This window comes from Microtus ochrogaster, linkage group LG4, assembly GCF_000317375.1.
Source record: "Microtus ochrogaster isolate Prairie Vole_2 linkage group LG4, MicOch1.0, whole genome shotgun sequence".
Classification (NCBI taxonomy): Eukaryota; Metazoa; Chordata; class Mammalia; order Rodentia; family Cricetidae; genus Microtus; species Microtus ochrogaster.
Window position 1 is genome coordinate 21,287,619 of NC_022030.1, and position 22,875 is coordinate 21,310,493.

The window sequence follows — 22,875 nt, forward strand, 5'->3', positions numbered from 1 at the left end:
ACACACACACACACACACATACACTATATTAAAAAACAAAACATTTTTTAAATTACTTTTTTTACTTTTAAAAAATTGAAAATAACACCACGTACAAGGGAAAGTGTGTGTGTGGTTTCTGCATCTCCAGGAGCAAGATATATTTCTAAATGGGCCACCTACCATCACAGGAGCTATTTCCTGCTGTGGCTGACAGGTGGCAAAAATTTTAAACACAACATCTTAGTAGGGTTTCTATTGCTGCGATGAAACACCATGACCAAAAAGCAAGTTGGGGAAGAAAGGGTTTATTCAGCTTAGACTTCAGCATTGCTGTTCATCACTGAAGGAAGTCAGGACAGAAACCCAAACAGATGAGGATCCTGGAGGCAGAGCTGATGCAGAGGCCATGGAGGGGAGCTGTTTACAGGTGGCTTCCAATAGGTTTCTCAGCCTGTTTCCTTATAGAATCCAGGACCACCAGCCTAGGGGTGGCACCACCCACGGTGGGCTGGGCCTTCCCTCATGAATCCCTAAGTGAGAAAATGCCTTACAACGCATCTCAAGGAGGTATTTCCTCAGCTGAGGCTGCTTCCTCTGAGAGCTCTAGCTTGTGTCTGATTGACCACAAAACCACCCAGGGCCACAAGACTTCTGCAAAGAAAAACCACCTCTAGCTTAAGGAGACTGAAACTAAGAAGTTCAAGGGCAGAGGGGCAGAAAAGGAAAGAACCTGGCTGACTGGCCTTGAAGAGAAGGGAGTATGTGCCAGGGTTTCTCCCTACCATGGACACTGGGTAAGAAGGCCAAATGTTCAGGGAGCAGAGCTCTGCCCTGCTCAGAAGTCTCAGAAACAACAGTGACCAAGCCAGAGGCTGCAAAATGATACAATAGGGGTTGGCCGTGTATCTCTTCCAAAGATACATCCTAATAGGCTGGCTTGTTGATGCTGATGTTGTAGCAAAATTGCACACGAGGGATCTAGGCTGACTTCAAGGCAGTATGTACCCAGCATGCCCAGGCAGAGAAAAGAGGCACTTGGGCCTTTGGTGGTAAACTATTAAAGTTTATCTGTTTGTTTGTTTCTCAATCTGTTTTTTGATCTGTGTAATAGCCCTGGCTGTCCTGGAACTCACTTTGTATACCAGACTGGCCTTGAACTCACAGAGATCCACCTGCCTCTGGCTCCTGAGTGCTGGGATTAAAGGCTTGCGCCACCATGGGCACAGCTGTTTTTAAATGTGTCTACATGTTTATCTGTGCATGTGCATGTGGGTGCCTGTGGAGGCCAGAAGAGGGCGCTGGATCCCCTAAAGTTCAATGCATTTGTGAGTACTCAGATCCTATCTCAGGTCCTCAGCAAAAACAGCTCATGCTCTTAACCACCAACCCAGCTCTTCAGACCTTGTTTTTGAGACAGGGTCTTGCATTATAGCCCTAACCTCAAGCTCATGGTCCTCCTGCTTCAGCCTCCAGAGTGCTGGGATGACAGGCGTGCAACATCGTATGAGACTTAACATCTAGTCAGTCCTTCCCTCCCTCGAGTATTTTTTTTTTGAACAGGGTTACTGCATAACCTTGGCAGGCCTGTGCTCTATGTAGAGTAAGCTGGACTAAAGCTCACAGCAATCCTTCTGCCTCTGCCTCCCAAGTGCCTCTGAGGCCTATTCTACCACAACAGCTTAACAATTTATTTAAAAAAAAAAATCCAACTAAAATGGCCAACCACCAACCACCAAAACCAAAAGGAGAAGTCCAGAGTGATCTTTTCGATATGCAAGGCAGAGCACAGTGGTCTCCCACTTAAACCCTTTATGACTTTCCATTCTCCTTTGATATAATTCGGAATCTTTAAACAAATTAATAGAACATTTTATGCATACTTAATGCATACGGTAGTAGGGTCACAGATGGCCATCATACATTGAAATAATAAAATATTCTCTACTTAAAAATACAAAAGTTTATGGGTTTGGTGGCACGTGCCTTTAATCCCAGCATGCAGGAGGGAGGCAGAGCCAGGCAGATCTCTGTGGGCTGAGACCACAGCCTGGTTTGCAGAGTTCCAGGACAGCCAGGGCTACACAGAGAAAGCTTGTCTCAAGAAAACAAACCAAAACAAGTTTGAGGCCAGCCTGGGCTACCTAATGAAATCTTGACCCTCCCTCCAGCCTACCCGTACATTCTAACCACTAAAGTAAATGTCTGCAAAGAGGAAACAACCGACGGAAGTATAAAAAGAGCAACAGTCACGAAAGATGGAAGGCAGCCATGCAAGGAAGTAAGAGTGTCCAAGTGCAGAAGGGACAGCTGCGCAAAGGTCCTGCTGCCTAAGGCAAACAGGAGGAGCAGGAGGCAGGCGACTCCTGTAATGAGTACCCGGAGGCCAAGGAGTCAGATAGGTGAAATCAGGAGGGTCACCAAGGAGAGCACTTGGTCTTACAAGGAACAAGGTGGAGCCAGGGTAGGGCTTGGAGCCAAGAGACGGACTTGGCTCTCTGGCTGCTAGCGGCAACAGAGTGGAGCAGGAATGAAAGCAGACCAAGGCAGGCAGGCCCGGGTCTGCTGAAGCTGGACAAGTGGCTGGAGACGGATAGGGAGAAATCCCTGGGCTGGCCGTCTGGGTCCCCAAGCTAGCTAGGCTTCACACTGTGTTCTCCAGCAAGGACGACAACCACCCTTGGCTTGCAGAGTGGGTGCAGGGTTGGCTTGACACCAGTACTCGTCCTACACTGCAATGTATGGTCATTTCCCGTCTTGAGGCTAGGCAGGCTTCCCGGTCTCAAAAGCGCTGATGAGCCCTGCCCCTGCACTGTTCTGGGGGAAACCCCTGGCTTCCGAGCACTGGACTCCCCGGGCCTGCAGGACTTGCACTGGCTCACACAGCACTGCTGAGAGCCCGGTGGGCTGGAGTCTGACCTGGAGTGCAGGACTACACTGGGGAAGTCCCCACAAACGTGGGAGCTTCTAAGGCAGGAACTGAGAGGCTCAGGGACTGGGTGGAGAGAAGAGGAAGAGGTCTTCCGCCCCCCAGCTGCGGTTACCCCAAAACTTCCGCCCCAGACCTGTTCTTCCCGGCATCAACCTGACACTATCTCCACCCCACCTCTCCGGTTCCTTCCTGGTCCTCTTCTAAATCTTAGGGAGAAGCCAGGGTGTTGAGACTCGTTTTGTTCGTTTGCTTGTTTGTTTCGAAGACAAGTTCTCATTCTGTATTCCAGTCTGGCCTGCACTTCATTATGCGACCCAAGCTGGCCTCGAACTCACGACAATCCTCCTGCCTCAGCCTTTCCGATGCTGGGATGTCAGGAGTGCGTTCTCACGCCCCGCCCAGACTGCTTAGTTTTAATAAAAAATTTCTTCTGTCCATCGGTCGGTGCAGGTCTCCCAGCCGGACTCCTTACCCAGCCATCTAGGCCGAGGCCCGCGCTCTGTGTCTCGGTCCCCCTCCCGGTGGGGGCGGCGCCGTGACGCGCGGGGCGGGAGCAGGAAGGGGGTGTTGCTGACGCCGCGGCGGCCTCCGGCGGCTCCGGCCTTTTGTGCGGACCGCGGGGTCCGTTGGGGGCGGCGGCCGAGTCAAGCGAGGCCCGGGAGGCCCAGCTCAGCGCAGCCGGCCGGGTCGTGCCCTGAAGCCGGGGCGCCGCATCCATGTTCGAGTAAGCGGCGGATCTCGGGGTGGGGAGTGGGCAAGGCGGCGTGATCCGGCCGGGGCAGGGGGCCGGAGGGGGTTCCCAGAACTCGTGCATGTTGGAGCGACCCCGATGGGGACCGGGAGCGGGGACAAGTGTCTCGGGGTGCGTGGGGGCTTGCAACCCAGCGGCAAGGGCCGAGCTTGGGGCGTCACTGCCGGCCTGGGACGCGCACGGGCAGCGTGGCGCTCCCCCAGGCCTGGATTGTGCCTCCTGATGAGCCCTAACCCGGCTCCCAGATGAAGGGACCACCTCGAGCCGCCCCACGCCCTTCAAGTCTAGGCAGGCCCCGCACCCCCTCGGGTTGGTGGTCCCCGTTTGTCGTGGCGGCTGGGAGAAGGAGCTTCTTTGAGACTGAGATCTAGGCGGGGTGAGGGTCGTCTGTGTTCCTACCTGAACCCCCATTCCTGTCTGGTTCCCTGTACCCACGGGTTTCCGTTTGTGATTGTCTTGGAAATGCTTGAACTCTGAGTGTGTGTGTGTGTGTGTGTGTGTGTGTGTGTGTGTGTGTGTGTGTGTAAAACAGCTGGGACAGCTGGGATCCTTTGGGGCAGTGTTTGTGTGGCTCCCTGCATGTTATCTATCATCTTGTGTGTGGTGTGGTGGCGACCAGTTAAAGTGCCTCTGGGGCTCCTGGACCCACCATGGTCGGACTCATTTTCTTTGTGGCGCCATGTGCAAATTAGACATTCGGAGCTTGTGCCCCATTGTGACTTTGGAGTGTCTTGAAGCAGTTTGGGGGTTCCAGGTGTACAGCAGTCACAGAATTCCACGGCTGGCTGTGCCTGTAATTTACCAAGAATGACACCTGCGCTTTGAAGGGTCCCTGTGAGTTGCCGCTGTGTGAGCCCCCACTGTGATTTTAGTATGTGTACATGGAAGGCTGGGGCTCTGCTGCTGTGTGTCTGACATCCACCTTTGAAAGCCTTTTGACTCAGTGGACAAGAGGAGACTGTAAGGTCCACCTGTGACGTTGTTGTGTGTCTGTGGGTGGCTGTAACTTACCTCTGGTTCCATCCCCAGGAAGGTTCCTGTGTATCCGTTTGTGACACGGTTGTTGCATGCCCCTGGGTGTGAGGGAGATTCTGTGAGCCTCTCAGACCCTTTGTGGCTTTGTCTGTGAAGAGAGACAGAGAGACCCCTTGTGGCTGTCTTGGCTGAGGACCCTCCTCCTGGGATCTTGGGTGTAACCTTAACTGCTCTGTAAAGCCAGCCCCAGGCCTCACCTCACCGTGTGCGGCTGTGTTATCCCTGAGTCGCCCGAAGCTATGGAATGTCAGGGTGCTGTCACTGTGACTGCTGATAATTATATTCCTGGAGAACTGGCCTTTGCCTTGTTTCCTCTGCCTGACGAACACCCTGAAGTCAGAGGGAGAGTCAGGGTGAGTAGGTTGACCTAATCTTACCTTCGGGATGTATGTGACTAGGTGACCTGTGAGTAGGTTTGTGGCTTTTGCTGCTGTTCTTGTCTTCAGTGTTTCTCTAAAACTTTCCTGTGGCTTTATATGTGAAGCTGATTTATCCTGAACTTACTGTGTTTCTCTGAATTTGGAACTAATTCCGGGGCTCTGTGTGACTATAGCATATTTGTGGTGTGTGGGTGTGTGTATGTGTCTGTAATGTATAAACTTCCTGGCACTTGTGTACGACTATGACATACAGGGCTGTGGTTGTTTATGTTTGTGACACTACTGTGCTTTTGACAGACAGACAGGAGAGATTAGCTTATCATACCTGCAGGCAAGTTTGCCTATGACAGAGTATCCCCAGCCAGCTTTCCCTTTCCTGCGCACCTGTGTGTTTTGCTCCCTCTATCCAGAGGCAGTTTCTGAGGCCCAGGAAGCCTCAGCATCTTGCACAAGGGAAACCCATTCTCTTCTGAGTCCCCGCCCCATCTCTCGCCACTTCTGACCCCTCCCTTCACTCTGCCAGGACTGGCTGACTGGCGTGGGCCGCCCTAGGGCTCTTCTGCTGGCCATGGAGAACTTCCTCTTGGTCCCATCCAGGAGCAGAAACCGGGGGATGAGCTTGACTTATCTGTGCCTCCATCTTGCCCAGTAGACCTGGGGCTTCAGAATAGGCCAGGCTTGGGTTAAAGGCCATAGGTGAGAAGGGGCCACAGGGAGTGGTGGTCACTTTCTCCCTAGAATCAGGATGGTGCCCAGGGTCTTCAGGCGTGTGTTGTGAGCCCGTGAGTCCTCCTCAGCTCTGCTGGTGGTCCGCTGTCCTCAGACCTGCTGGCCTCAGTCCTGGCTCTGAACCTGTTGTCCCGAGTGAGTCTAGCACTGTCTTCTCCCACACTTTGCCAGCTCTGTTCTTTGTCCTCAGCCCTTGGCCTCAGGGAGCCTTGCCCAGCTAAGCCTTTGCAGTCTGGCTCACTTAAGTAACCCTGGCTGCTCCTAATGATTCGGTCAAAATTCAATGCCTTTCAAATTGTAAGTTGAGGTTTCCGGTGGGGCAGGGCAGAAGAGAGACTTAGAAGTTTCTTTTTTGTTTTGTGGTAGTCCTGGTGATGGAGTTCAGGGCTTTGTACATGCTAGGCAAACACTCTTAACTCTGAGCTGTACCCCGCAGCTCCTGCTGGGTAGACATACTGACTCAAACCCCCAGCCTCTCACTGCTGACTTCTAGACAGTCTACTGCTGAGCCGTGCCCCCGGTCCCTCACCAGCAGGTTCAAGGCCTTTGAGCTACACACCCCCAACTCTGGGGTTCTTAAAACTGAATCTTGGTATCAGTCTAAGCTGGTCTCAAACATGTGATCCTCCTGCCTCAGCCCTGGAGTACTGCATTAACAGGAGTGCATTCCTACCTCCTCTGGCTAGAATCTGTATTCCCTGGTACTGTTGGCGGTGGTGCCCTGTGGGCTGTGCTGAGCTTTATAGCAATGGCAGGTGATTGCCCTGATCTCTGTGGCTTTTTTTTCCTGATGTTCTGGCCCCCTGGTTAGTTCAGCCAGTCCCAGCAGCAGAGAGTTCGAATCTGTGTCTCCCACTGCCACCTTCAGGGTAAGCTGTATGTTTAGACAGCAATAGGAAGGCCTATGACACCAGCTGAGGTCCCTCCAGGGTCAGCATGGCTTCTTGGACAGTTCACTCTGCAGCCGTGCAAAGGGAAAGCTGTCGCACATGGCTTCTTTGTTCCCTTGTCTTACACGTCATGTCGCCTCCAAGTAGCCCTAGGAGATCAGAACACCAGGTGAAAGCAAGGCTGGGGAAGGTGCAGATGCTGGCCCAAGGCCCCACACGGAGGTGCTGGCTGATGGCTCTGAGACTGGAAGGAAGCCTTTGAGTCCAATGTGGTGGGTCCCAACTCTGAAAGGGAACAAGCAAGCGTGATCGCTTCTCTCCGGTCATGGTGGTGCCTACTCATGGTCACCTGCTAGACAATGTGGAGAAGGATGGGGATCCAGAGGGGCAGCATGTCTCTGGCAGATGCTCTGAGAACAGAGCAGCTGAGGGGGTCGGCATAGAGCTTGGAGATATGTCTGTCCAGCCCAGGGCTGCCTCACATCCAGTGGGGGAAGAGCAGAGGGAATAATGGAGACTGGAGCCAGAGGAGCGGTAGGTAGTTTAGATGATGAGGGCCAGGGAAGAGCTGTAGGCTTTCCTGGGGTAAGCGGGGTGGGAGCTCCTGATGTGGGTGGGCATAAGCTTTCCTGACCTGTATGTTGGGGCAGTGAGCTCAGACACCAGAGCATGGTGACCACAGGCACTGGGCTGGCCCAGGGGGACAGGTAATGGCCCAGGCCAATGTTCATGTCCTTCTATTTAGTCACAGAATTTATTAAATGAATTTAGTTTATGAGTCCTGTGACTTCTTTTACAGCCCATCCGAGCAGGGCTAGGGCAGAGTGGGAACTAAGACAGCTCCCAGGCTTGTCCCTGGAAGCCCATGGAACCTGTCATCACAGAAAAGTCACAGCTGGGTGACTGCTGCCCCAGCAGGGTATGGGAACCTGTGGAAGAGGGGCGCACCAAAGTCTTGAAATGTGCATAAGAATTTTCCAGGCCGCAGAATGGTCGTGTAGCCAGTAAGCCAATTGAGCACCAACTTTTCACTGTTTCTTGATATGACTACAAAAGCAAAAAAAAAAAAAAAATCAGAAACACCAGCCAGCCATGTGGCACAGGCTTGTTATTTCTGCTATTATTCAGGAGGAGGACACAGGACAATCAAAAGTTCAATCCCAGCCTAGAGTACTGAGTGAGTTCAAAACCAACTAGTACAGCCGGGCGACGGTGGCGCACGCCTTTAATCCCAGCACTCGGGAGGCAGAGGCAGGCGGATCTCTGTGAGTTCGAGACCAGCCTGGTCTACAGAGCTAGTTCCAGGACAGGCTCCAAAGCCGCAGAGAAACCCTGTCTCGAAAAACCAAAAAAAAAAAAAAAACCAACTAGTACAACTTAATGAGAGACATTGCCTCAAAATGAAAAGGAAAGGAGGTCTGAGGGCGTGGCTCACTGGTAGAGCTCCTACTTACAATCTTCCAGTGAGGGGCTGGGGGCAGGGCGCTTGACTTAGTGGTAAAATGTTCACTAAGCATACAAGGTTCTAGGTTCAAATCCCAACTCAGCAAAAAAGAAACACACACACACACACACACACACCAAACAATTACAGGACGAAGAAGAACAAGGGCAGTGTGGACAGAGGAAGTTTCATGTACTAAAGATTATAGACAGGAGAGACATTTGAAGAAACATCCTGGGGGGTGGCGAGATGGCTTAGTGGGCAAAGGTGCTTGCTGCTAAACCCAACCAGCCAGGTTTGATTCCTGGGGTCCACATGGTAGAAGGGGAGAACCAAATTCTGAAAAACTTCTCTTATACTCCAAAATAGATCTGTATCACCCGAGTTAGAATCCTTCCCAGAAGGCAGCTGTGCCTCCCTCTGCCGGCACCTTATGCTCGTAGCCTCAGTTTCCACTGGAAAGCTGGACGGTCATGGGGCCAAACACAGTGTTTTTGAGCAATGGTGGCAGCACACACTTTTAATCCCAGCATTCGGGAGGCTGAGACAGACAGATATCTGTGAGTTCGAGGCTAGCCTGGTCTACAGAGTGAGTTCCAGGACACTAGCTCCAAAGCTACTCGGAGAAACCCTGTCTCGGGGAAGAAAAAAAAAAGTCAATCACTCACTTGACATAATCCCGATAAGAAATCAACAATGGTGCCCTTTTAAAGTCCCTGCCACTCACCCCCACTGCCCGTATTGCAGTTAGTGTTTGCACAGTTACCAGAATGTTCTGTTTGCTTAACGTCCGCCTCCGGCAGGAGGTAAACTCACCAGAACCAAGCCATATTTCAGGTCCCTCGTCAGTGCTGGTTGCAGCCAGCTCGGGGCAGTTCATTCAGCCCCACAGTGTTTATTAAGCATTAATTATGTGCCTTGTCTCCAGTTCAGGTGCCAGGGGTAGAGATAACAACCAAGACTTCCTCCAGTTCACAGTGTAGGGCAGGCAATAAACACACTGAATAAACAAATGGGCAGAGTGAGTGCCGATAGCAGGCGGGCGAAGCGGTGCCTCCTTGAAGCCGAGGGACCGCAGAAGAGGAACGCTAAGAATGAATGAGATGGAGTTGATTATACTGAAGCTGTGGGTGGGCTTTTCCAGTGCAGGGAACCACAGATGTGGAATCCCTGATGCGGGAATGACCCTGGGAGCTTAAAGAACAAGAGGAATGACTGGGACAACCAGGGGCGACATGAAGCCAGGGAAGTGACAGGACCTGGTCACATCAAAGTCAGGGCTTAGAGACCCCTGAGATGACTCAGCTGGTCACCAGCTTCCCAGGCTGAGGGTGAGAAGAGACTGTGTGGGGGACATGGACAGGAGCAGAAACGAAAAAGAAAACTTCCGTGGCAGATGTGTGGAAAGAAATGGAGGCTGGAAGGAAGAGAAGTGGCCATGAAAGGAAAAAGAGAAGCAGGTGTTAGAGGTGCTGAGACCGTGAACAAATTAAAGATGAGGTCAAGGCAAGGGAAGACGTTAAGAGAGATGCTACCAGGGCTGGAGAGTGGCTAAGAGTCTGTGTCGCTCTTTCAGAGAACCTGGGTTCAGGTCTCTGCATCCATATGGTGACTCACCACTTCCTGTAACTTCAGTTCCAGGAGATCTGACGCCCTCTTCTGGTCTCCATGGGCACTGCACACCTGTGGTGCACATAAACATGCATACACACACTACGTGCACAAATACATAAAAATAAATGACACTTTTTAAAAAGAAAGGTACTTAGGTTTGCATTTCGAGTGTCACTGTTTATAAAGGTTTGCTTTGTGAATAAATTAGTAAGATACTGTTCAAAAATTATCAGGTGTTGGGCCAGTGAAATGGCTTTTTCAGGTAAACTCATTTGCCATGCAAGCCGGATATCCTGGGTTCAACCCAGAAGCTGTCCTCTGACCTCCACTTGTGGTCACAAAATAGCAGGTGTCATTGAGAGCTCACTGTGCCTGGCTGCATTAAAGAGACTTCACAGTTTGGTTCCTTTACACCCCAAAACAACTAGGTATGACGTCACCATTCCCTGGGCTACAATGAAGCAATAGAGACACAGGAATGTTCAGGGACAGGCTCTAGGGTCAGAGAGACAGGAAGCAGGTGAATGGGTGAGTGGAGAGGAGGGGAGAAGGATGGATGGATTGATGGATGAATGGATAGGCTGGTAGATGAGTAAGTATGGGGGTGGTAGATGGATGAGTGGCTGCATGCGGTAAAGGTGGGTAGAGGGTGCATAAATTAGTGGATGGCTGGTTTGCCAAATGGGTGCGTGGATGGAAGGACTGATCGGTAGATGGCTAGATTGGCAGATGAATGGATGGATAAATATAGTTGGATGGATGGATGGATGGATGGATGGATGGATGGATGGGTGGATGGATGGATGAGTGGATGGATGGGCAGGAAGAGCCACTAGATAAGGGACACAGTTTCAAAATCAGGTTCATCTGTACCCTGGCCTGTTTTCACCCACCCACTCCTCTTCCTCTCTCTTCCTAGCACCACACCCCATTCCGGCCGGAGCTCACCAAGCAGCTCCCCGTCTCTTCGGAAACGGCTGCAGCTCTTGCCCCCAAGCCGACCTCCTCCTGCTCCTGAGCCAGAACCAGGCACCATGGTGGAGAAGGGGTCTGATAGCTCCTCAGAGAAGAGTGGTGTGCCTGGGACCCCCAGCACCCAGAGCCTGGGCAGCCGGAACTTCATCCGTAACAGTAAGGTGGGTGTGAGCTCAGGTGGGTTTGGTAGAGGGCGGCCAGGGCAGAGAACACAAGGGTTCTGTTGTGGAACGTTAGTTGAAGATGGGTTGCATTCATTGATGCTGTGGAGTGGCTTTAATGATGCAAGGGTGTGTTGCCTTCTTTTGTGTTTATTTGTTTAACTCTGTGAAGCTATGTTTTTTGCCTTCCTAAAACTCTCAATCGGTCTAATAAAGAGCTGAACGGCTAATAGCGAGGCAGGAGAGGGGTAAGCGGGGCTGCCAGGCAGAAAGAATAAATAGTAGGAGAAACAGAAAGAGGGAAGGAGTGAAAAAAGGAGAGGAGGAAGCCAGGAGTCAGACAGACACTAAGTAAGAAGAAGAATAGAAAAAGGTAAAGTCCAGAGGCAAAAGGTAGATGGGATAATTTAAGAAAAGCTGGCTAGAAACAAGCCACGCTAAGGCTGAGTATTTGTAAGAAAGAATAAGACTCCGTGTATTTATTTGGGAGCTGGGTGGTGGCCCCCCAAAGACTAAAAGATTTTTTAAAAACCCAACTCCAGGCTCCTCCTGACTCATCTCTTTCTCTTGCAGAAGATGCAGAGCTGGTACAGCGTGAGTATCTGCACATGGGGCTTGATATAGGTATGGGAGGGACAGTCTGCCAGCCGGGAGCAGGAGCCCCAGCCAGGAGCCGTCAGGGAGTGGGTGATACTTAGAGACCCACATGTGAGATGCTTCTGTTTACACACTGGATTGCATGCTGCTATTGTGCTCTCTAAGTGGCCTTGGGCGAGTCACTTAACTTCGCTGAGCCTTCCTTCCCCTTCCTTAAGAATTAGTAGCCCAATCTTGCAAGGTCAGAGAGATTTGGGGAATTGAGTAGCATTCACTGATGCCGGTGATGGTACCTTGCACAGAACCTGGTTCATATATGTCAGTAATATGGCTCCACGATTTAGAGTACTGGCTGCTCTTGCAGAGGACCCAGGTTTGATTCCCAGCACCTGTGTATGGCAGCTCACAACTGTCTGTAACTCTAGTTCGACGGAAATCAGATGCCCTTTTCTGACCCCCACCTGCACTGGGACATGTACATGTAGGAAAAACGCTGATACACATAAATAATTTTTTAAGTCAGTAAATGACAGGTGACCTTATAGTGACATGTGTATTAGGAACAAAGAGGTCCCAAGGGCTGAGAAAATGGAGAGGGATTGAAATCTTTTGGGTCCCAAATAGGGGCTTGGAATCTGCATTCAGGTTCCCATGTCCCAAATCTCTTGGCAGATGCTGAGTCCGACGTATAAACAACGCAATGAGGACTTCCGAAAACTGTTCAGCAAGCTCCCTGAAGCAGAGCGCCTCATTGTGGGTGAGTCTCCGTGCCCCCAGCCTCCGTCTCTGACCTGGATCTCTGCCTCTGTCCTCCTTCGGGCCTCCCTGCAGGCCTGTGGGTTGCCAGCCACAGCATGTGTGACTCAGATGTCTGCCTGTCTCTCCCTTGGCTACTCTCAGATTACTCCTGCGCCCTGCAGCGGGAGATCCTCCTCCAGGGCCGCCTCTACCTCTCCGAGAACTGGATATGTTTCTACAGCAACATCTTCCGCTGGGAGACCACAGTGAGTTGAGCCGCAGGTGGATACAGAGGGGCGTCCAGATGGGCGGGGGCGTCCGGCTCGTTCTCACGGTCCTGTGCTTTCTTTAGATTTCCATCCAGTTGAAGGAAGTGACCTGTCTGAAGAAGGAAAAGACTGCTAAGCTCATCCCCAATGCCATTCAGATCTGTACGGAGAGTGAGAAGGTGAGTGGTGGACCTGATATGGGGAGCATTAGGGTTACCGCAGGGATCCCCCAGCTCACCCAGACATGCCTGTCAGAGCAGAGCCCCGTTTGTATTGCTCCTGGCCTGTTTATTCCCAGCGCTTGCACCCCTGATTTTGACTGGGGTTTCTCCTTCCTATACGATGTCTCCTCACATAGATGTCCAACAACACAGTGATCCTGCAATTTCCCATGAATCCTGCAATTCAGATGCCCCCAGCCAGCCAAAGCTGGGATTGGAACCCAGGCCTTTACACCTGCCAGACCAACACTCCACCACTGAGCCATCTCTCTAGATCGTCTTTGTTGGCTTTTTCTTTTGAGGGGCAGGGTCTCTCTACACAGCCCTGGCCGTCCTGGAACCTGCTCAGTAGTCAGGCTGGCCTTGAGCTCACAGAGATCCACCTGCCTCTGCCTCCCAAGTGCTGGGATTTAAGGCTTGTTTGTTTAAAAATATTTATTTTTATTTTGTGCTTATGGGTGTTTGTCATGCATATGTGTACCACATGCCTGCAGTGCCCATGGAAGCCAAAAGAGGGCATCAGATCTTCTGGGACTAGAGTCAGAGATGGTTGTGAGCTCCCTGGGTGCTGGGAACCCAGCCCAGGACTTTGCAAGAACAGAGAGCGCTCTTAACCACGGAGCCATCTCTTCACCCCCTAGACCTTGTTTGTTTGCTTGCTTGTGAGATGGCATCTGCTTGTGTTGCTCAGGCTGACCTCAAATTCCAAATCTTGCCTCTGCCTCCCCGGTGCTGGGGCAGCAGCACAGCTGGCATTTGTCCATTTGGTCAAAAGATAGCTATGTCCTTCTGGGGTCCTAACGGAAACAGGAAGGACCAGGCAAAGTCTGCAGCAGGCATCCCTCTGTGTTTTGTTGGCCCAAGCCTGGGGGAGTTAGATATCCTTGACAGCAGAGAGGGCTAGGAAAATGGGGGAGGTGACGCGATGGGGTGTCGGGAGAGACCGGTAATCCTGCTCCCCCATCCTCTCTCTTGGCTCTCTCAGCTCCAGGCATGGGGGAGGTGATGCGATGCATTGTCGGGGTGTCGGGAGAGACCGGTAATCCTGCTCCCCCATCCTCTCTCTTGGCTCTCTCAGCTCCAGGCATGGGGGAGGTGATGCGATGCATTGTCGGGGTGTCGGGAGAGACCGATAATCCTGCTCCCCCAACCTCTCTCTTTGCAGCACTTCTTCACCTCCTTTGGGGCCCGAGACCGCTGCTTCCTCCTCATCTTCCGCCTCTGGCAGAACGCGCTGCTTGAAAAGGTGGGCATGGATGATGCTCAGGGTGGAGGCTGGGGTTCACCAGAGAGGACCCCAAAACCTTGGGAAACTCCCGGTTCTTTTGTGGACACCAAGCCTTATGCATCTGTGGCTTCTCCCAGGGTCTTGTCGGGGGTAGGCCAAGAGTTCCCACCTCTAGTGTTGAAGCCAAGTCCCTGATGAAGGAGCAAGGAATTGGTATAGACTGGTCTATGCCGGTGCCCAGAGAAGCCTCCATGTGAGGTTCTGGTAGCAGAGAGGGAGGGGCATAGAAAGTGAGCAGCCATCACACCTGTCCACCGAAAGTGCCGACACCCCTCAGTCTCCCATTCCTGCTTGGCTGTGTGCCTTGCTCTCTCCCGGATACTCACCCCCACGGCAGCTCCAAACTGAACATCCTTATAAACAAGATTACCAGAAGTCTCCACTCAGGAACCTGATGTCGGCAGTGCCCCCAAAGAGGAAAAGGGCAGGGGAAGCCTAAAATTCAGGTCCTGCAATTCTAGCCTCATCACGAAGCAGCTGTGTGTGGCCTGGCCTGGACCCAAGGGGGACCATGGGTGGGAGCTGGGCTCAGGCTGGGTGGATTAGGCATTGTTGGGAATCTGATCTCTGTGCTATTACATCTCAGCTGGGTGACCTTGAAGGGGCTACTGGGCACAACTCGTCCTGAAGTCCTGATAGTGTTGTACTAATATCTACATGAGTTAGCACTTACTCAGAGCCTGTAAGAATGCCAGCAGCTTCCATGGCCCTGGCTGTTATCATTAGTCGCTATTATTTCATTGTCATTGTGGCCCAGCTGATCCCTGGGCAGTGGGAAGGCCAGTGCTGTGGAGGATGTAGAGAGAAGAATGGAGACAGGGCAGCCTAGGGGTGAGAACTTGGGCTCTTCTGGGATCTAGCTGTGTTTCAATCTTCGTGGGTCACTTACGTGACCTTGAGCACGTGACTTCCCCTTCTGGAGCCTCCAGATCTCTCTCAGTAAAAAATGGGGAGCTTCCCTGGCCAGTGCATCATGGATTTAGGAGGTCTGAGGTGTGGCTTATAGGCCAGGGCCCAGACTTTGCAGAAACAGGTTGAGCAGTGATGGATGCGAGATGGCTCTGGGGTGGGTAGCCATGCTGCTCCCTTGTGGAAGCCAAGGGAACTACTGGGACCCAGCCATGGGAACAAGATGGCTCTGGGGTGGGTAGCCATGCTGCTCCCTTGTGGAAGCCGAGGGAACTCCTGGGACCCAGCCATGGGAACAAGATGCCAACCTTGCATCCCTTGTGTCTAGACACTGAGTCCCCGCGAGCTTTGGCACCTGGTCCATCAGTGCTATGGCTCGGAACTGGGCCTTACCAGTGAAGATGAAGACTATGTCTGCCCCTTACAACTGAATGGTCTTGGGTGAGTTGGAGGTGGAAGGTGGCACCAAGGGATGTTGGGAGTCTCCGAGGGACCTCCCTGGGTCCCTTGGATCTGCTGTCAGATCTGATGTTGACAGACATGAGTAACATACCTTTTGCTAGATCTCCTAAGTGCTCCGTGGCCAGAGGTCACTATGCAAAGCCAGGGATGGGGTGGGGGAGGAGAACTCCGTGAACATAGCATGTGGAGGCTTGAGGGTCCAGCCGTCTCCCACTTCCTCCTTTCCCTTGCAGGAGTCCCAAAGAGGTAGGAGATGTGATTGCCCTCAGTGACATCACCCCTTCAGGGGTGGCTGACCGCAGCCAGGAGCCAAGCCCTGTGGGCTCCAGGCGTGGCCGGGTTACCCCGAACCTCTCTCGAGCCAGCAGTGATGCAGACCACGGGGTGAGTAAGTGGGTGCTTATGGAGAGAGACGGAGAGGTTGGGAATGGAGGAGGGAGCATGGAAGATCAATAGAGGGACAGACATTCGGCAGAGGAATGGGGGGATGGGTGGAAACAGACAATACAAGCAGGGGGAAATACAGCAGAGTAGAAGGGAAGGGAGGACACAGAGGGGAGCGAGATGGATGGACAGCAGACAGGTAGGCGGTAAAGCTTGTAGGCCAAGCATCAGCATAAGCCCTCATCACTGGATGGCCCCGAGGCCTCTGACAGACTAGGCAGGAGCCCCCAGATCCAGGCATCATGTCCCCAGGGTTGGTCACTACAACTCCAGCTGTCTATCAAGCTCACTGACCCGTGGGAATCCTTGGGCTGGAGTCGAGGTGTGACAAGGCTGGATGGAGTCCTTCTCTGCAGGCCGAGGAGGACAAGGAGGAGCCGACAGCCAGCCAGCTGGATGCCTCCTCCAGCCAGACAGCGACCCCAGTAACAGAACCTCCGAATACTGAGCCAGCCCCACCAGATGGACCCACGTCCCTGGGCCCCTTGGATCTGCTGTCCAGAGAGGAGTTATTGACAGACACGAGTAACTCATCTTCATCCACTGGGGAGGAAGGTGAGACCGATGGCCCCAGTTCATTCCCTTCGGTTATACCCAAGTGGGGGTCAGTGAGATGGGAGGCATTGGTACACAGGGTAAGCCATGCATGTGGCCAGGGATTTCATTCAAACGGTGTGCCCTGAGCCCTGCATTAAAGGTCATGTGACCAGAAAACATAGGCTGTAAAGTTGGCCATATTCATTTTCTCTGTACTGAATTTCAAGTAGACTTTACTCTTGTGAGCACGGAGAGAGAGCCCTAGGCCTGGCTACACGACAATGTATGGCACAGTAACCATAGCAGAAATCCCAGGCTTGGCTTCAACTGGTTTGACATGACAAATGACTTCAATTGACCAGAGGGGTCTGTGTCCATGGATACCCTTGTGGTGACTTTTGTTGTGCCCACCTTGAGCCACTCGTATGAGGTTAGGAAGGATTGAGTACTCTTCCAGGTTCTGAAGTATCTCTTGTTCAGGAAGATGAGTTGCCTTTCCACACTGGGAGGCCCAGGAGTGAGGAGGAACAGTTGGCCCAGGGGAAGGAGAGGGTGTATCCATGTGACGAGGCCCCTTTTGTCTCCCAGGTGACCTGGCCGCCCTGCTTCCCGACCTCTCTGGCCGCCTCCTCATCAACTCCGTCTTCCACATGGGTGCTGAGCGGCTGCAGCAGATGCTCTTCTCCGACTCGTCCTTCCTGCAGGGTTTCCTGCAGCAGTGCAAGTTCACAGGTCAGGGGCGAGGGAACGGAGGCTTCCTTGAGTAGCATCTGCAGGAGCAGACCGCGTGTGCCTTGTGTTGGTTGAGTGGCCTTCGAGAGGCCTTCCAGCCTCTCCATGCCTCAATTTCTTCTGCACACTGGGTGTGCTTGTAGTACCTGCGCCACCGTGAGAAGTCAACCAGTCGCTGCAAAGGCAGGCTCTCCAGCGGTAGCCACACTAAATCTAACCAGTGCAAGTAGTGGTCGAGCATGTGGTGTCCGCTCTCTCAGACTCCTACAGGACTGGGGAGCCGTGGAACGTCTGAGGTGGATAGCATATGTTTAGGCTTGGTTTTAATCAGCTCTTATTCCTGGGTAGAACCCTGAGCAGGCAGAGGTACAACCAGACACAGTCCTCGCGAGACTGGAAGACAGTAGAGCTGGGCTGGGGAGATGACTCAGTCCCTAACGTGCTTTCTGTGCAAGCATGAGGACCCAAGTTTGATACCCAGAACCCACATAAAAAGCCAGGTATTGGGCCAGCAAGATGGCTCAGTGCTTGCCCAAAACTCTCACGGTGGAAGGAGAGAACCAACAGCTCAATTTGTCCTCTGACACATAGGTGCCCTGGTACATATGCTTGCCCCATAAATAAAGAAATGTAGTAAAAACAAATGTCTTAAAAGGGCTAGAGAGATGACTCAGAGGTCCACAGCGTGTACGACTTTACAGAAGACCCAAGTTCAACTCGCAGTAACCCTGCAAGTCTGCTCACAATGGCCTGTAACTCCAGCTCCAGTAGGATCCACATGGACATGGACGGACACACACTCACAACAACAGCAGCAAACACTACAAATAAACTAGCTCTAGAAGTCAGGCACTGTGGCACACACTTCTGGCCCCGTCACTAGTGGGCTTGATCCCTGCTGGCTAACCTGTCTCAGTTGGTGAACATCGGGCCATTGACAGATCCCATCTCGGGAAAACGAGGTGGGTGTGCCCAGAGAGAAATGACACTCAAGGTTGTGCTCTGACTCCCTCTGTACCCACACACGTGTGGAGCTGCACTTACGCACACGCACAGGCATGGACACACATGCAGACACATGTCATGCCCCCCCTGCCCAGACAACAGAAGTAACATGTTAGGGAAATCAAGGCCTGGGCCTCCACTGGGAGCATGAAGGATGGTGGACCCCGTTGGAAGGGTTTGGAGAGGAACTAAGTTCAGTGTGGGCCCTGTAGGCGTGAGAGCTCAGGAGACCTCCAGAACATGGTGTCCCTGAGGTTATGGTTTTCTCATTTGGTGCTCTGGAGAAACCACACATGGCACAGAAAGGAACTGAGGGTCGAGCAGTGGATGTGGCGGCTCCAGAAGGGTCAGAACACTGGGCCAGAAGTGCCCCAGCTGTCACCATCACTGTAGTTTAAACTTTTCAGTTTCTAAACTCAGAGTGACACGGGTCTGGTGGTGCAGTTGGGGACAAACCCCCAGAGAATGGAAAACCTCTGGCAAGTCTGCATCTCCTATAGCCTGGTAGTCAAGAAAAGAAAACACCATCCTTACTCTCCTCCTCCCTCCCCTAGATGTGACCTTGAGCCCCTGGAGCAGCGACAGCAAGTGCCACCAGCGTAGAGTCCTGACCTACACTATCCCCATCAGCAACCCGCTGGGCCCCAAGAGCGCCTCTGTGGTGGAGACGCAGGTGGGCCGGGTGAGGTGGCCAGCTGGGTGGGGCGGATGTGGGAGGCAGACCTGACCTCCCTCCTGCCCCTGCTCCCCACAGACGCTGTTCCGGCGTGGCCCGCAGGCTGGCGGGTGCGTGGTGGACTCCGAGGTGCTCACCCAGGGCATCCCTTACCAGGACTACTTCTACACTGCCCACCGCTACTGCATCCTGGGTCTGGCCCGGAACAAGGCCCGGCTTCGGTGAGCCCGAGTGTGCCTTATCCCTGCTCCATCTCAGGGCTGCCTCCCACCCTGGCTGAGGTCAGAGGGAAACCCTGGGGACCACAGAGGTCATTGGAGTACTGAGAAGTGTATATAAGTGAAGGAAATAGTTGATGTGCTCAATCGCTTATTGAACATCTATTCTAGGCCTGAGGGACAAAAATCCTCCTGTTAGGAACCCCGGACTCTATGGGAGAAATTCTAGTGAGTGAAGTATTGCAGAAAGATCTTCAGTTCACCTCCTCACAGGAGGCTGGAGTGAGGAGCAGGGGACAGTTTCCTGACTCTGATGATCCGGGAGGGCCTCTGGGAAAATAGTTCACAATAATGGGGTGGGGGCTTTCCATTTGGAATGAGCGGTACAAAGGCCCTGAGGTAGAAGCTTGGGAGTAGCTGGAGTAGGAAGTAGGAGTTCATGAAGCTTTGCAAGGTTTCATGGTGGGCTAGACCATCAGCTGTTGCACCCAGGGCAGGGCTCCCAGAGGACCCTGAGTTGAGTCCACACACACAGGCTCCTTCTGGCTCCAGATGGGGGCAGGGAGACCAGGAAGAGGCCTCCTACTCTGTTGTGTGTCTGTAAGGGCCAGGGCTAGTTAGGAGCAGCATGAAGGACAGTAGGGGGATTCTGAATAGGTTGTGTAGGTGGACAGCAGGGCCTGTAATCTCAACACTGAGAAGTCTGGCACCAGAGATTGCCAAGATCAAGGCCGCAGAGTGAGTTCAAGGCTGCCCTGGGCTGGGGTGTGGCTCAGCCATTGAGCTCCTGCTTGGCAGGTAGGAGGCTCAGTCCCCAGAACACCCAAAACTAAAGACTGTGTGTGATTTAGATTTAAGTGTGAATGGAAAAAGCTGAAGAGGCCGAGGTCAAGGTCTGAGGTGTTTAGCCTGAGCCACGGGAGGGGCTGTTTGTCAGTGACAAAGCCCTTCCTCTGAATCAAAAGTTTGTGGGCACACAGACTGCCCCCCCCCAGACCTGACCTAGGTTCTCCTCTTGTTCCCATCCTAGTGTGTCCTCAGAGATCCGCTACCGAAAGCAGCCGTGGAGCCTTGTGAAGTCTCTCATTGAGAAGAACTCGTGGAGCGGCATTGAGGATTACTTCCACCATCTGGGTAGGGGACTGAAGGCTGGTGGGGCGTGGGCTGTGGCTCAGCTGGGTACAGACGTCCTGAGCCAGCTCTTGTCCCTCAGAGCGAGAACTCGCCAAGGCAGAGAAGCTGTCCCTGGAGGAAGGAGGGAAGGATGCTCGTGGCCTACTGTCAGGCCTGAGGAGGCGGAAGCGACCCCTGAGCTGGAGGGGGCACGGAGATGGGCCTCAGCACCCGGACCCAGACCCCTGCACCCGGACCAGCATGCACACCTCAGGTGCGTTGCCTTGAGGCGGGCAGCTGGAGGAGGTGGTCCCTGAGGTATGCCTGGCTCACCCCAAGCTGCTATTTCACAGGTTCTCTCAGCTCTCGCTTCTCGGAACCACCCCTAGATCAGGGCCCCGGGGCAGGCATCCCCAGTGCCTTGGTTCTCATCAGCATCGTGTAAGTGAGGGGCATGTGTGGATCTGCAGCCTGGCTGTATGATGGGAACCCAGTGCTTGGCCTCTCTGGGCCTCTGCTTTTGTTGGGGCGTGGGCTCAACTCAGAAGGATTGCATGGGATGGTGTTTGGGATGTGGCCAGCAGGGTCTCCATGGGCTGCTTGATTTCTCTTGGAGAAGTCTTTCTTGTGGGACAGCAGTCACCCTGGAGATCCTGGGAGATGAAAGGGGAGACAGTTTTAGAAGAAGAAACAGAATATGTGGAGTTAGCCACTCAAAAGAAGTCAGGTCATGAATACGCTGCCTGGTTTTCCTGAGTACCCAGTCCTGAGCTGGGTGAGGACCCAGAAAATAATGGGAGTGATGGAGAGGTTGGAGAGCTGACGTCAGACCAGAAGGATGGAGTGGGCTGATATGGGAGGTCCACTGCAGCAAAAGATGGGAAGACATCAGATTCAGGGTAGCTGAGAATGGCTGGGCTGAGACTCAGGGGGGCTTGGTCAGGGACACCAGGCATTTGGAGGACAGCAGATATGGGAGGACAGGACACTGAGGAAAAGCAAGAAAGATCCCCCCCCCCAGCTTCAAGCTGACCCAGGTCGCACGCTTAGCCTCTGGAGGCTCCAGTTTCCTCAGGTCACCCAGGAGGAACCCTGTGGGCTGCCGGGCTCAGAGCTAGCTAGCTACCCTGGGTGGAGGAGGGCTAGGTACCAATACTGCCCTGGTCAGTTCTCACATCTCTGTCTTCCCCTCGCTGCCTCTGCAGGATCTGTGTGAGGTAGGGCCCTGAATTCTCCCCCTGCTACCCACCCCACCCCCCTATCGCAGTTCATTCCCCTGCTGCATTCTCTTCCTGTTCAATGTCCCTGGCTCTTCCAGGGAAGATGGCTTAGTGTGGCCGGCAAGCATGTAGGCCTGACATAGGTCAGGGTGTGAACCCTCTGTTTTCTGCATATGGGCTGTGTGACCCTAGGCCTATTGGTCGCCCCTTTGAGCCTCTTTCCTCCTCTGAAAAGGGTGGGTAATCATGGTACCCTTTAAGGTATGGCTACGCTGGTGTATTGGGGGCAGGGCAGAGCTCCAAGCCAGACTAGAGGGAGCCTCCCAATCCCAGGATCCCTGATCTCTGGCTCTGTCTGCAGCCTCATCATCCTCATCGCCCTCAATGCCCTCCTCTTTTACCGTCTCTGGGCTCTGGAGAGAACAGCCCACACCTTTGAGTCCTGGCACAGCCTGGCACTGGCCAAGGGGTAGGTGGAGAGCCTGAGGGTAAGGTGGGGGGCAGAGCTCACGCCGACGGGAGCATCCACGACCGTTCATTCGGATTCTGCATTTCCACAGCAAATTCCCCCAGACCGCCACGGAGTGGGCCGAGATCTTGGCTCTGCAGAAGCACTTCCACAGTGTTGAGGTGCATAAGTGGAGGCAGATCCTCAGAGCATCCGTGGAGCTCCTGGATGAGGTGCGAGGTGGTCACGTGAGGTGGTGGGGCCTTGGGTCAAGATGGCGCCCTTCTGGGGCCTTTGTTTCTCTTCTCATAAAACAAGGAAGGAAAACCAGTCCTGGTACAGACCTCTTAGCTTGCTGGGGATGTACATGGAGCAGAAGAAAAAAAAACTAACATATCTTGAAAAGACGTCCTTCAGGCTTGGCTGGGTCCAACCATGTGGCTGTAGTAGGAATCCCATCTTTCTGTTCTGCTGGTGGCAGGCTGGGTGTGGGGACATTCAGGGGACAGCACTCTCTGTTATTAGCTACTGGGGACACATGTGCATCCTTCCTTCAGCCAGGGAGAACTGGGCTGGGTCCTCTGCCTGCTTTGGGCTTAGGTCTGCTTATAGGGGAGTGACTCTCCCAAAAGCATTTGGGTCCCATCTCCAAAATGGGGTTGATGAAGCCACCCTGTGTAGTTCAGGGGACAGCCAAGGTCAGACTCTGTTGTGTGACTTGATGTAATTGACTGTCATTTGAGCCTTGTCTGCGTCTTCTGAACGTCAGAGAGTAAGGCCATCCTTGATGAGCTGGGAATGCACAGGCGTTTGGAGTAGTTCCAAGCACACTATAAACGCTGCATGGACTTGCTATTGGTAAGCCTCACCCAGGCATCCAGCAGGTGCTCAGTGAATATACTGTCACCATATAGTGATGCCTTTAGGCCCAAGAAAACTGCAGCCAGCAGCTGCCGAAGACTAAGGGAAATGTGAGGTGCTGAGGTGGGTGCCTATGATAGGGGGAAGATGAAAAGATGAGAAGACTAAGGGCTTCAGGCCTGAACTGAAGGGATTGATAGAAATACTATTTAGTGGGGCTGGAGGCATAGCTGCTCAGTGGCAGAGC

At 53.1% G+C, this 22,875-nt stretch overlaps 2 protein-coding genes across 5 annotated transcripts in view; one reads left to right on the forward strand and one right to left on the reverse strand.

Annotated features, from left to right (window-relative positions):
• LOC113457658 (zinc finger protein 420-like) overlaps positions 1-22,875 on the reverse strand; it is a 1,205,902-nt gene that overhangs the window by 72,385 nt on the left and 1,110,642 nt on the right. The gene's annotated exons all lie outside the window — the stretch shown is intronic.
• Gramd1a (GRAM domain containing 1A) overlaps positions 1-22,875 on the forward strand; it is a 27,232-nt gene that overhangs the window by 2,124 nt on the left and 2,233 nt on the right. The window contains exons 1-19 of one of the 4 annotated variants that reach the window (XM_005361193.1): positions 3,482-3,635; positions 10,674-10,890; positions 11,464-11,484; positions 12,160-12,244; positions 12,388-12,491; positions 12,578-12,673; positions 13,881-13,961; positions 15,241-15,353; positions 15,608-15,758; positions 16,175-16,373; positions 16,944-17,087; positions 18,647-18,765; positions 18,847-18,989; positions 20,017-20,120; positions 20,200-20,373; positions 20,453-20,540; positions 21,305-21,316; positions 21,681-21,788; positions 21,880-22,000. In XM_005361193.1, the coding sequence (XP_005361250.1) occupies positions 3,628-3,635; positions 10,674-10,890; positions 11,464-11,484; positions 12,160-12,244; positions 12,388-12,491; positions 12,578-12,673; positions 13,881-13,961; positions 15,241-15,353; positions 15,608-15,758; positions 16,175-16,373; positions 16,944-17,087; positions 18,647-18,765; positions 18,847-18,989; positions 20,017-20,120; positions 20,200-20,373; positions 20,453-20,540; positions 21,305-21,316; positions 21,681-21,788; positions 21,880-22,000 (2,088 nt within the window). In that variant the 5' untranslated portion in view covers positions 3,482-3,627. Of the gene's footprint in view, positions 1-3,481; positions 3,636-4,877; positions 5,051-10,673; positions 10,891-11,463; positions 11,485-12,159; positions 12,245-12,387; positions 12,492-12,577; positions 12,674-13,880; positions 13,962-15,240; positions 15,354-15,607; positions 15,759-16,174; positions 16,374-16,943; positions 17,088-18,646; positions 18,766-18,846; positions 18,990-20,016; positions 20,121-20,199; positions 20,374-20,452; positions 20,541-21,304; positions 21,317-21,680; positions 21,789-21,879; positions 22,001-22,875 lie in introns of those variants that run through there. The other 3 variants (XM_026786265.1, XM_005361194.2, XM_005361192.2) reach the window with 3 other exon arrangements.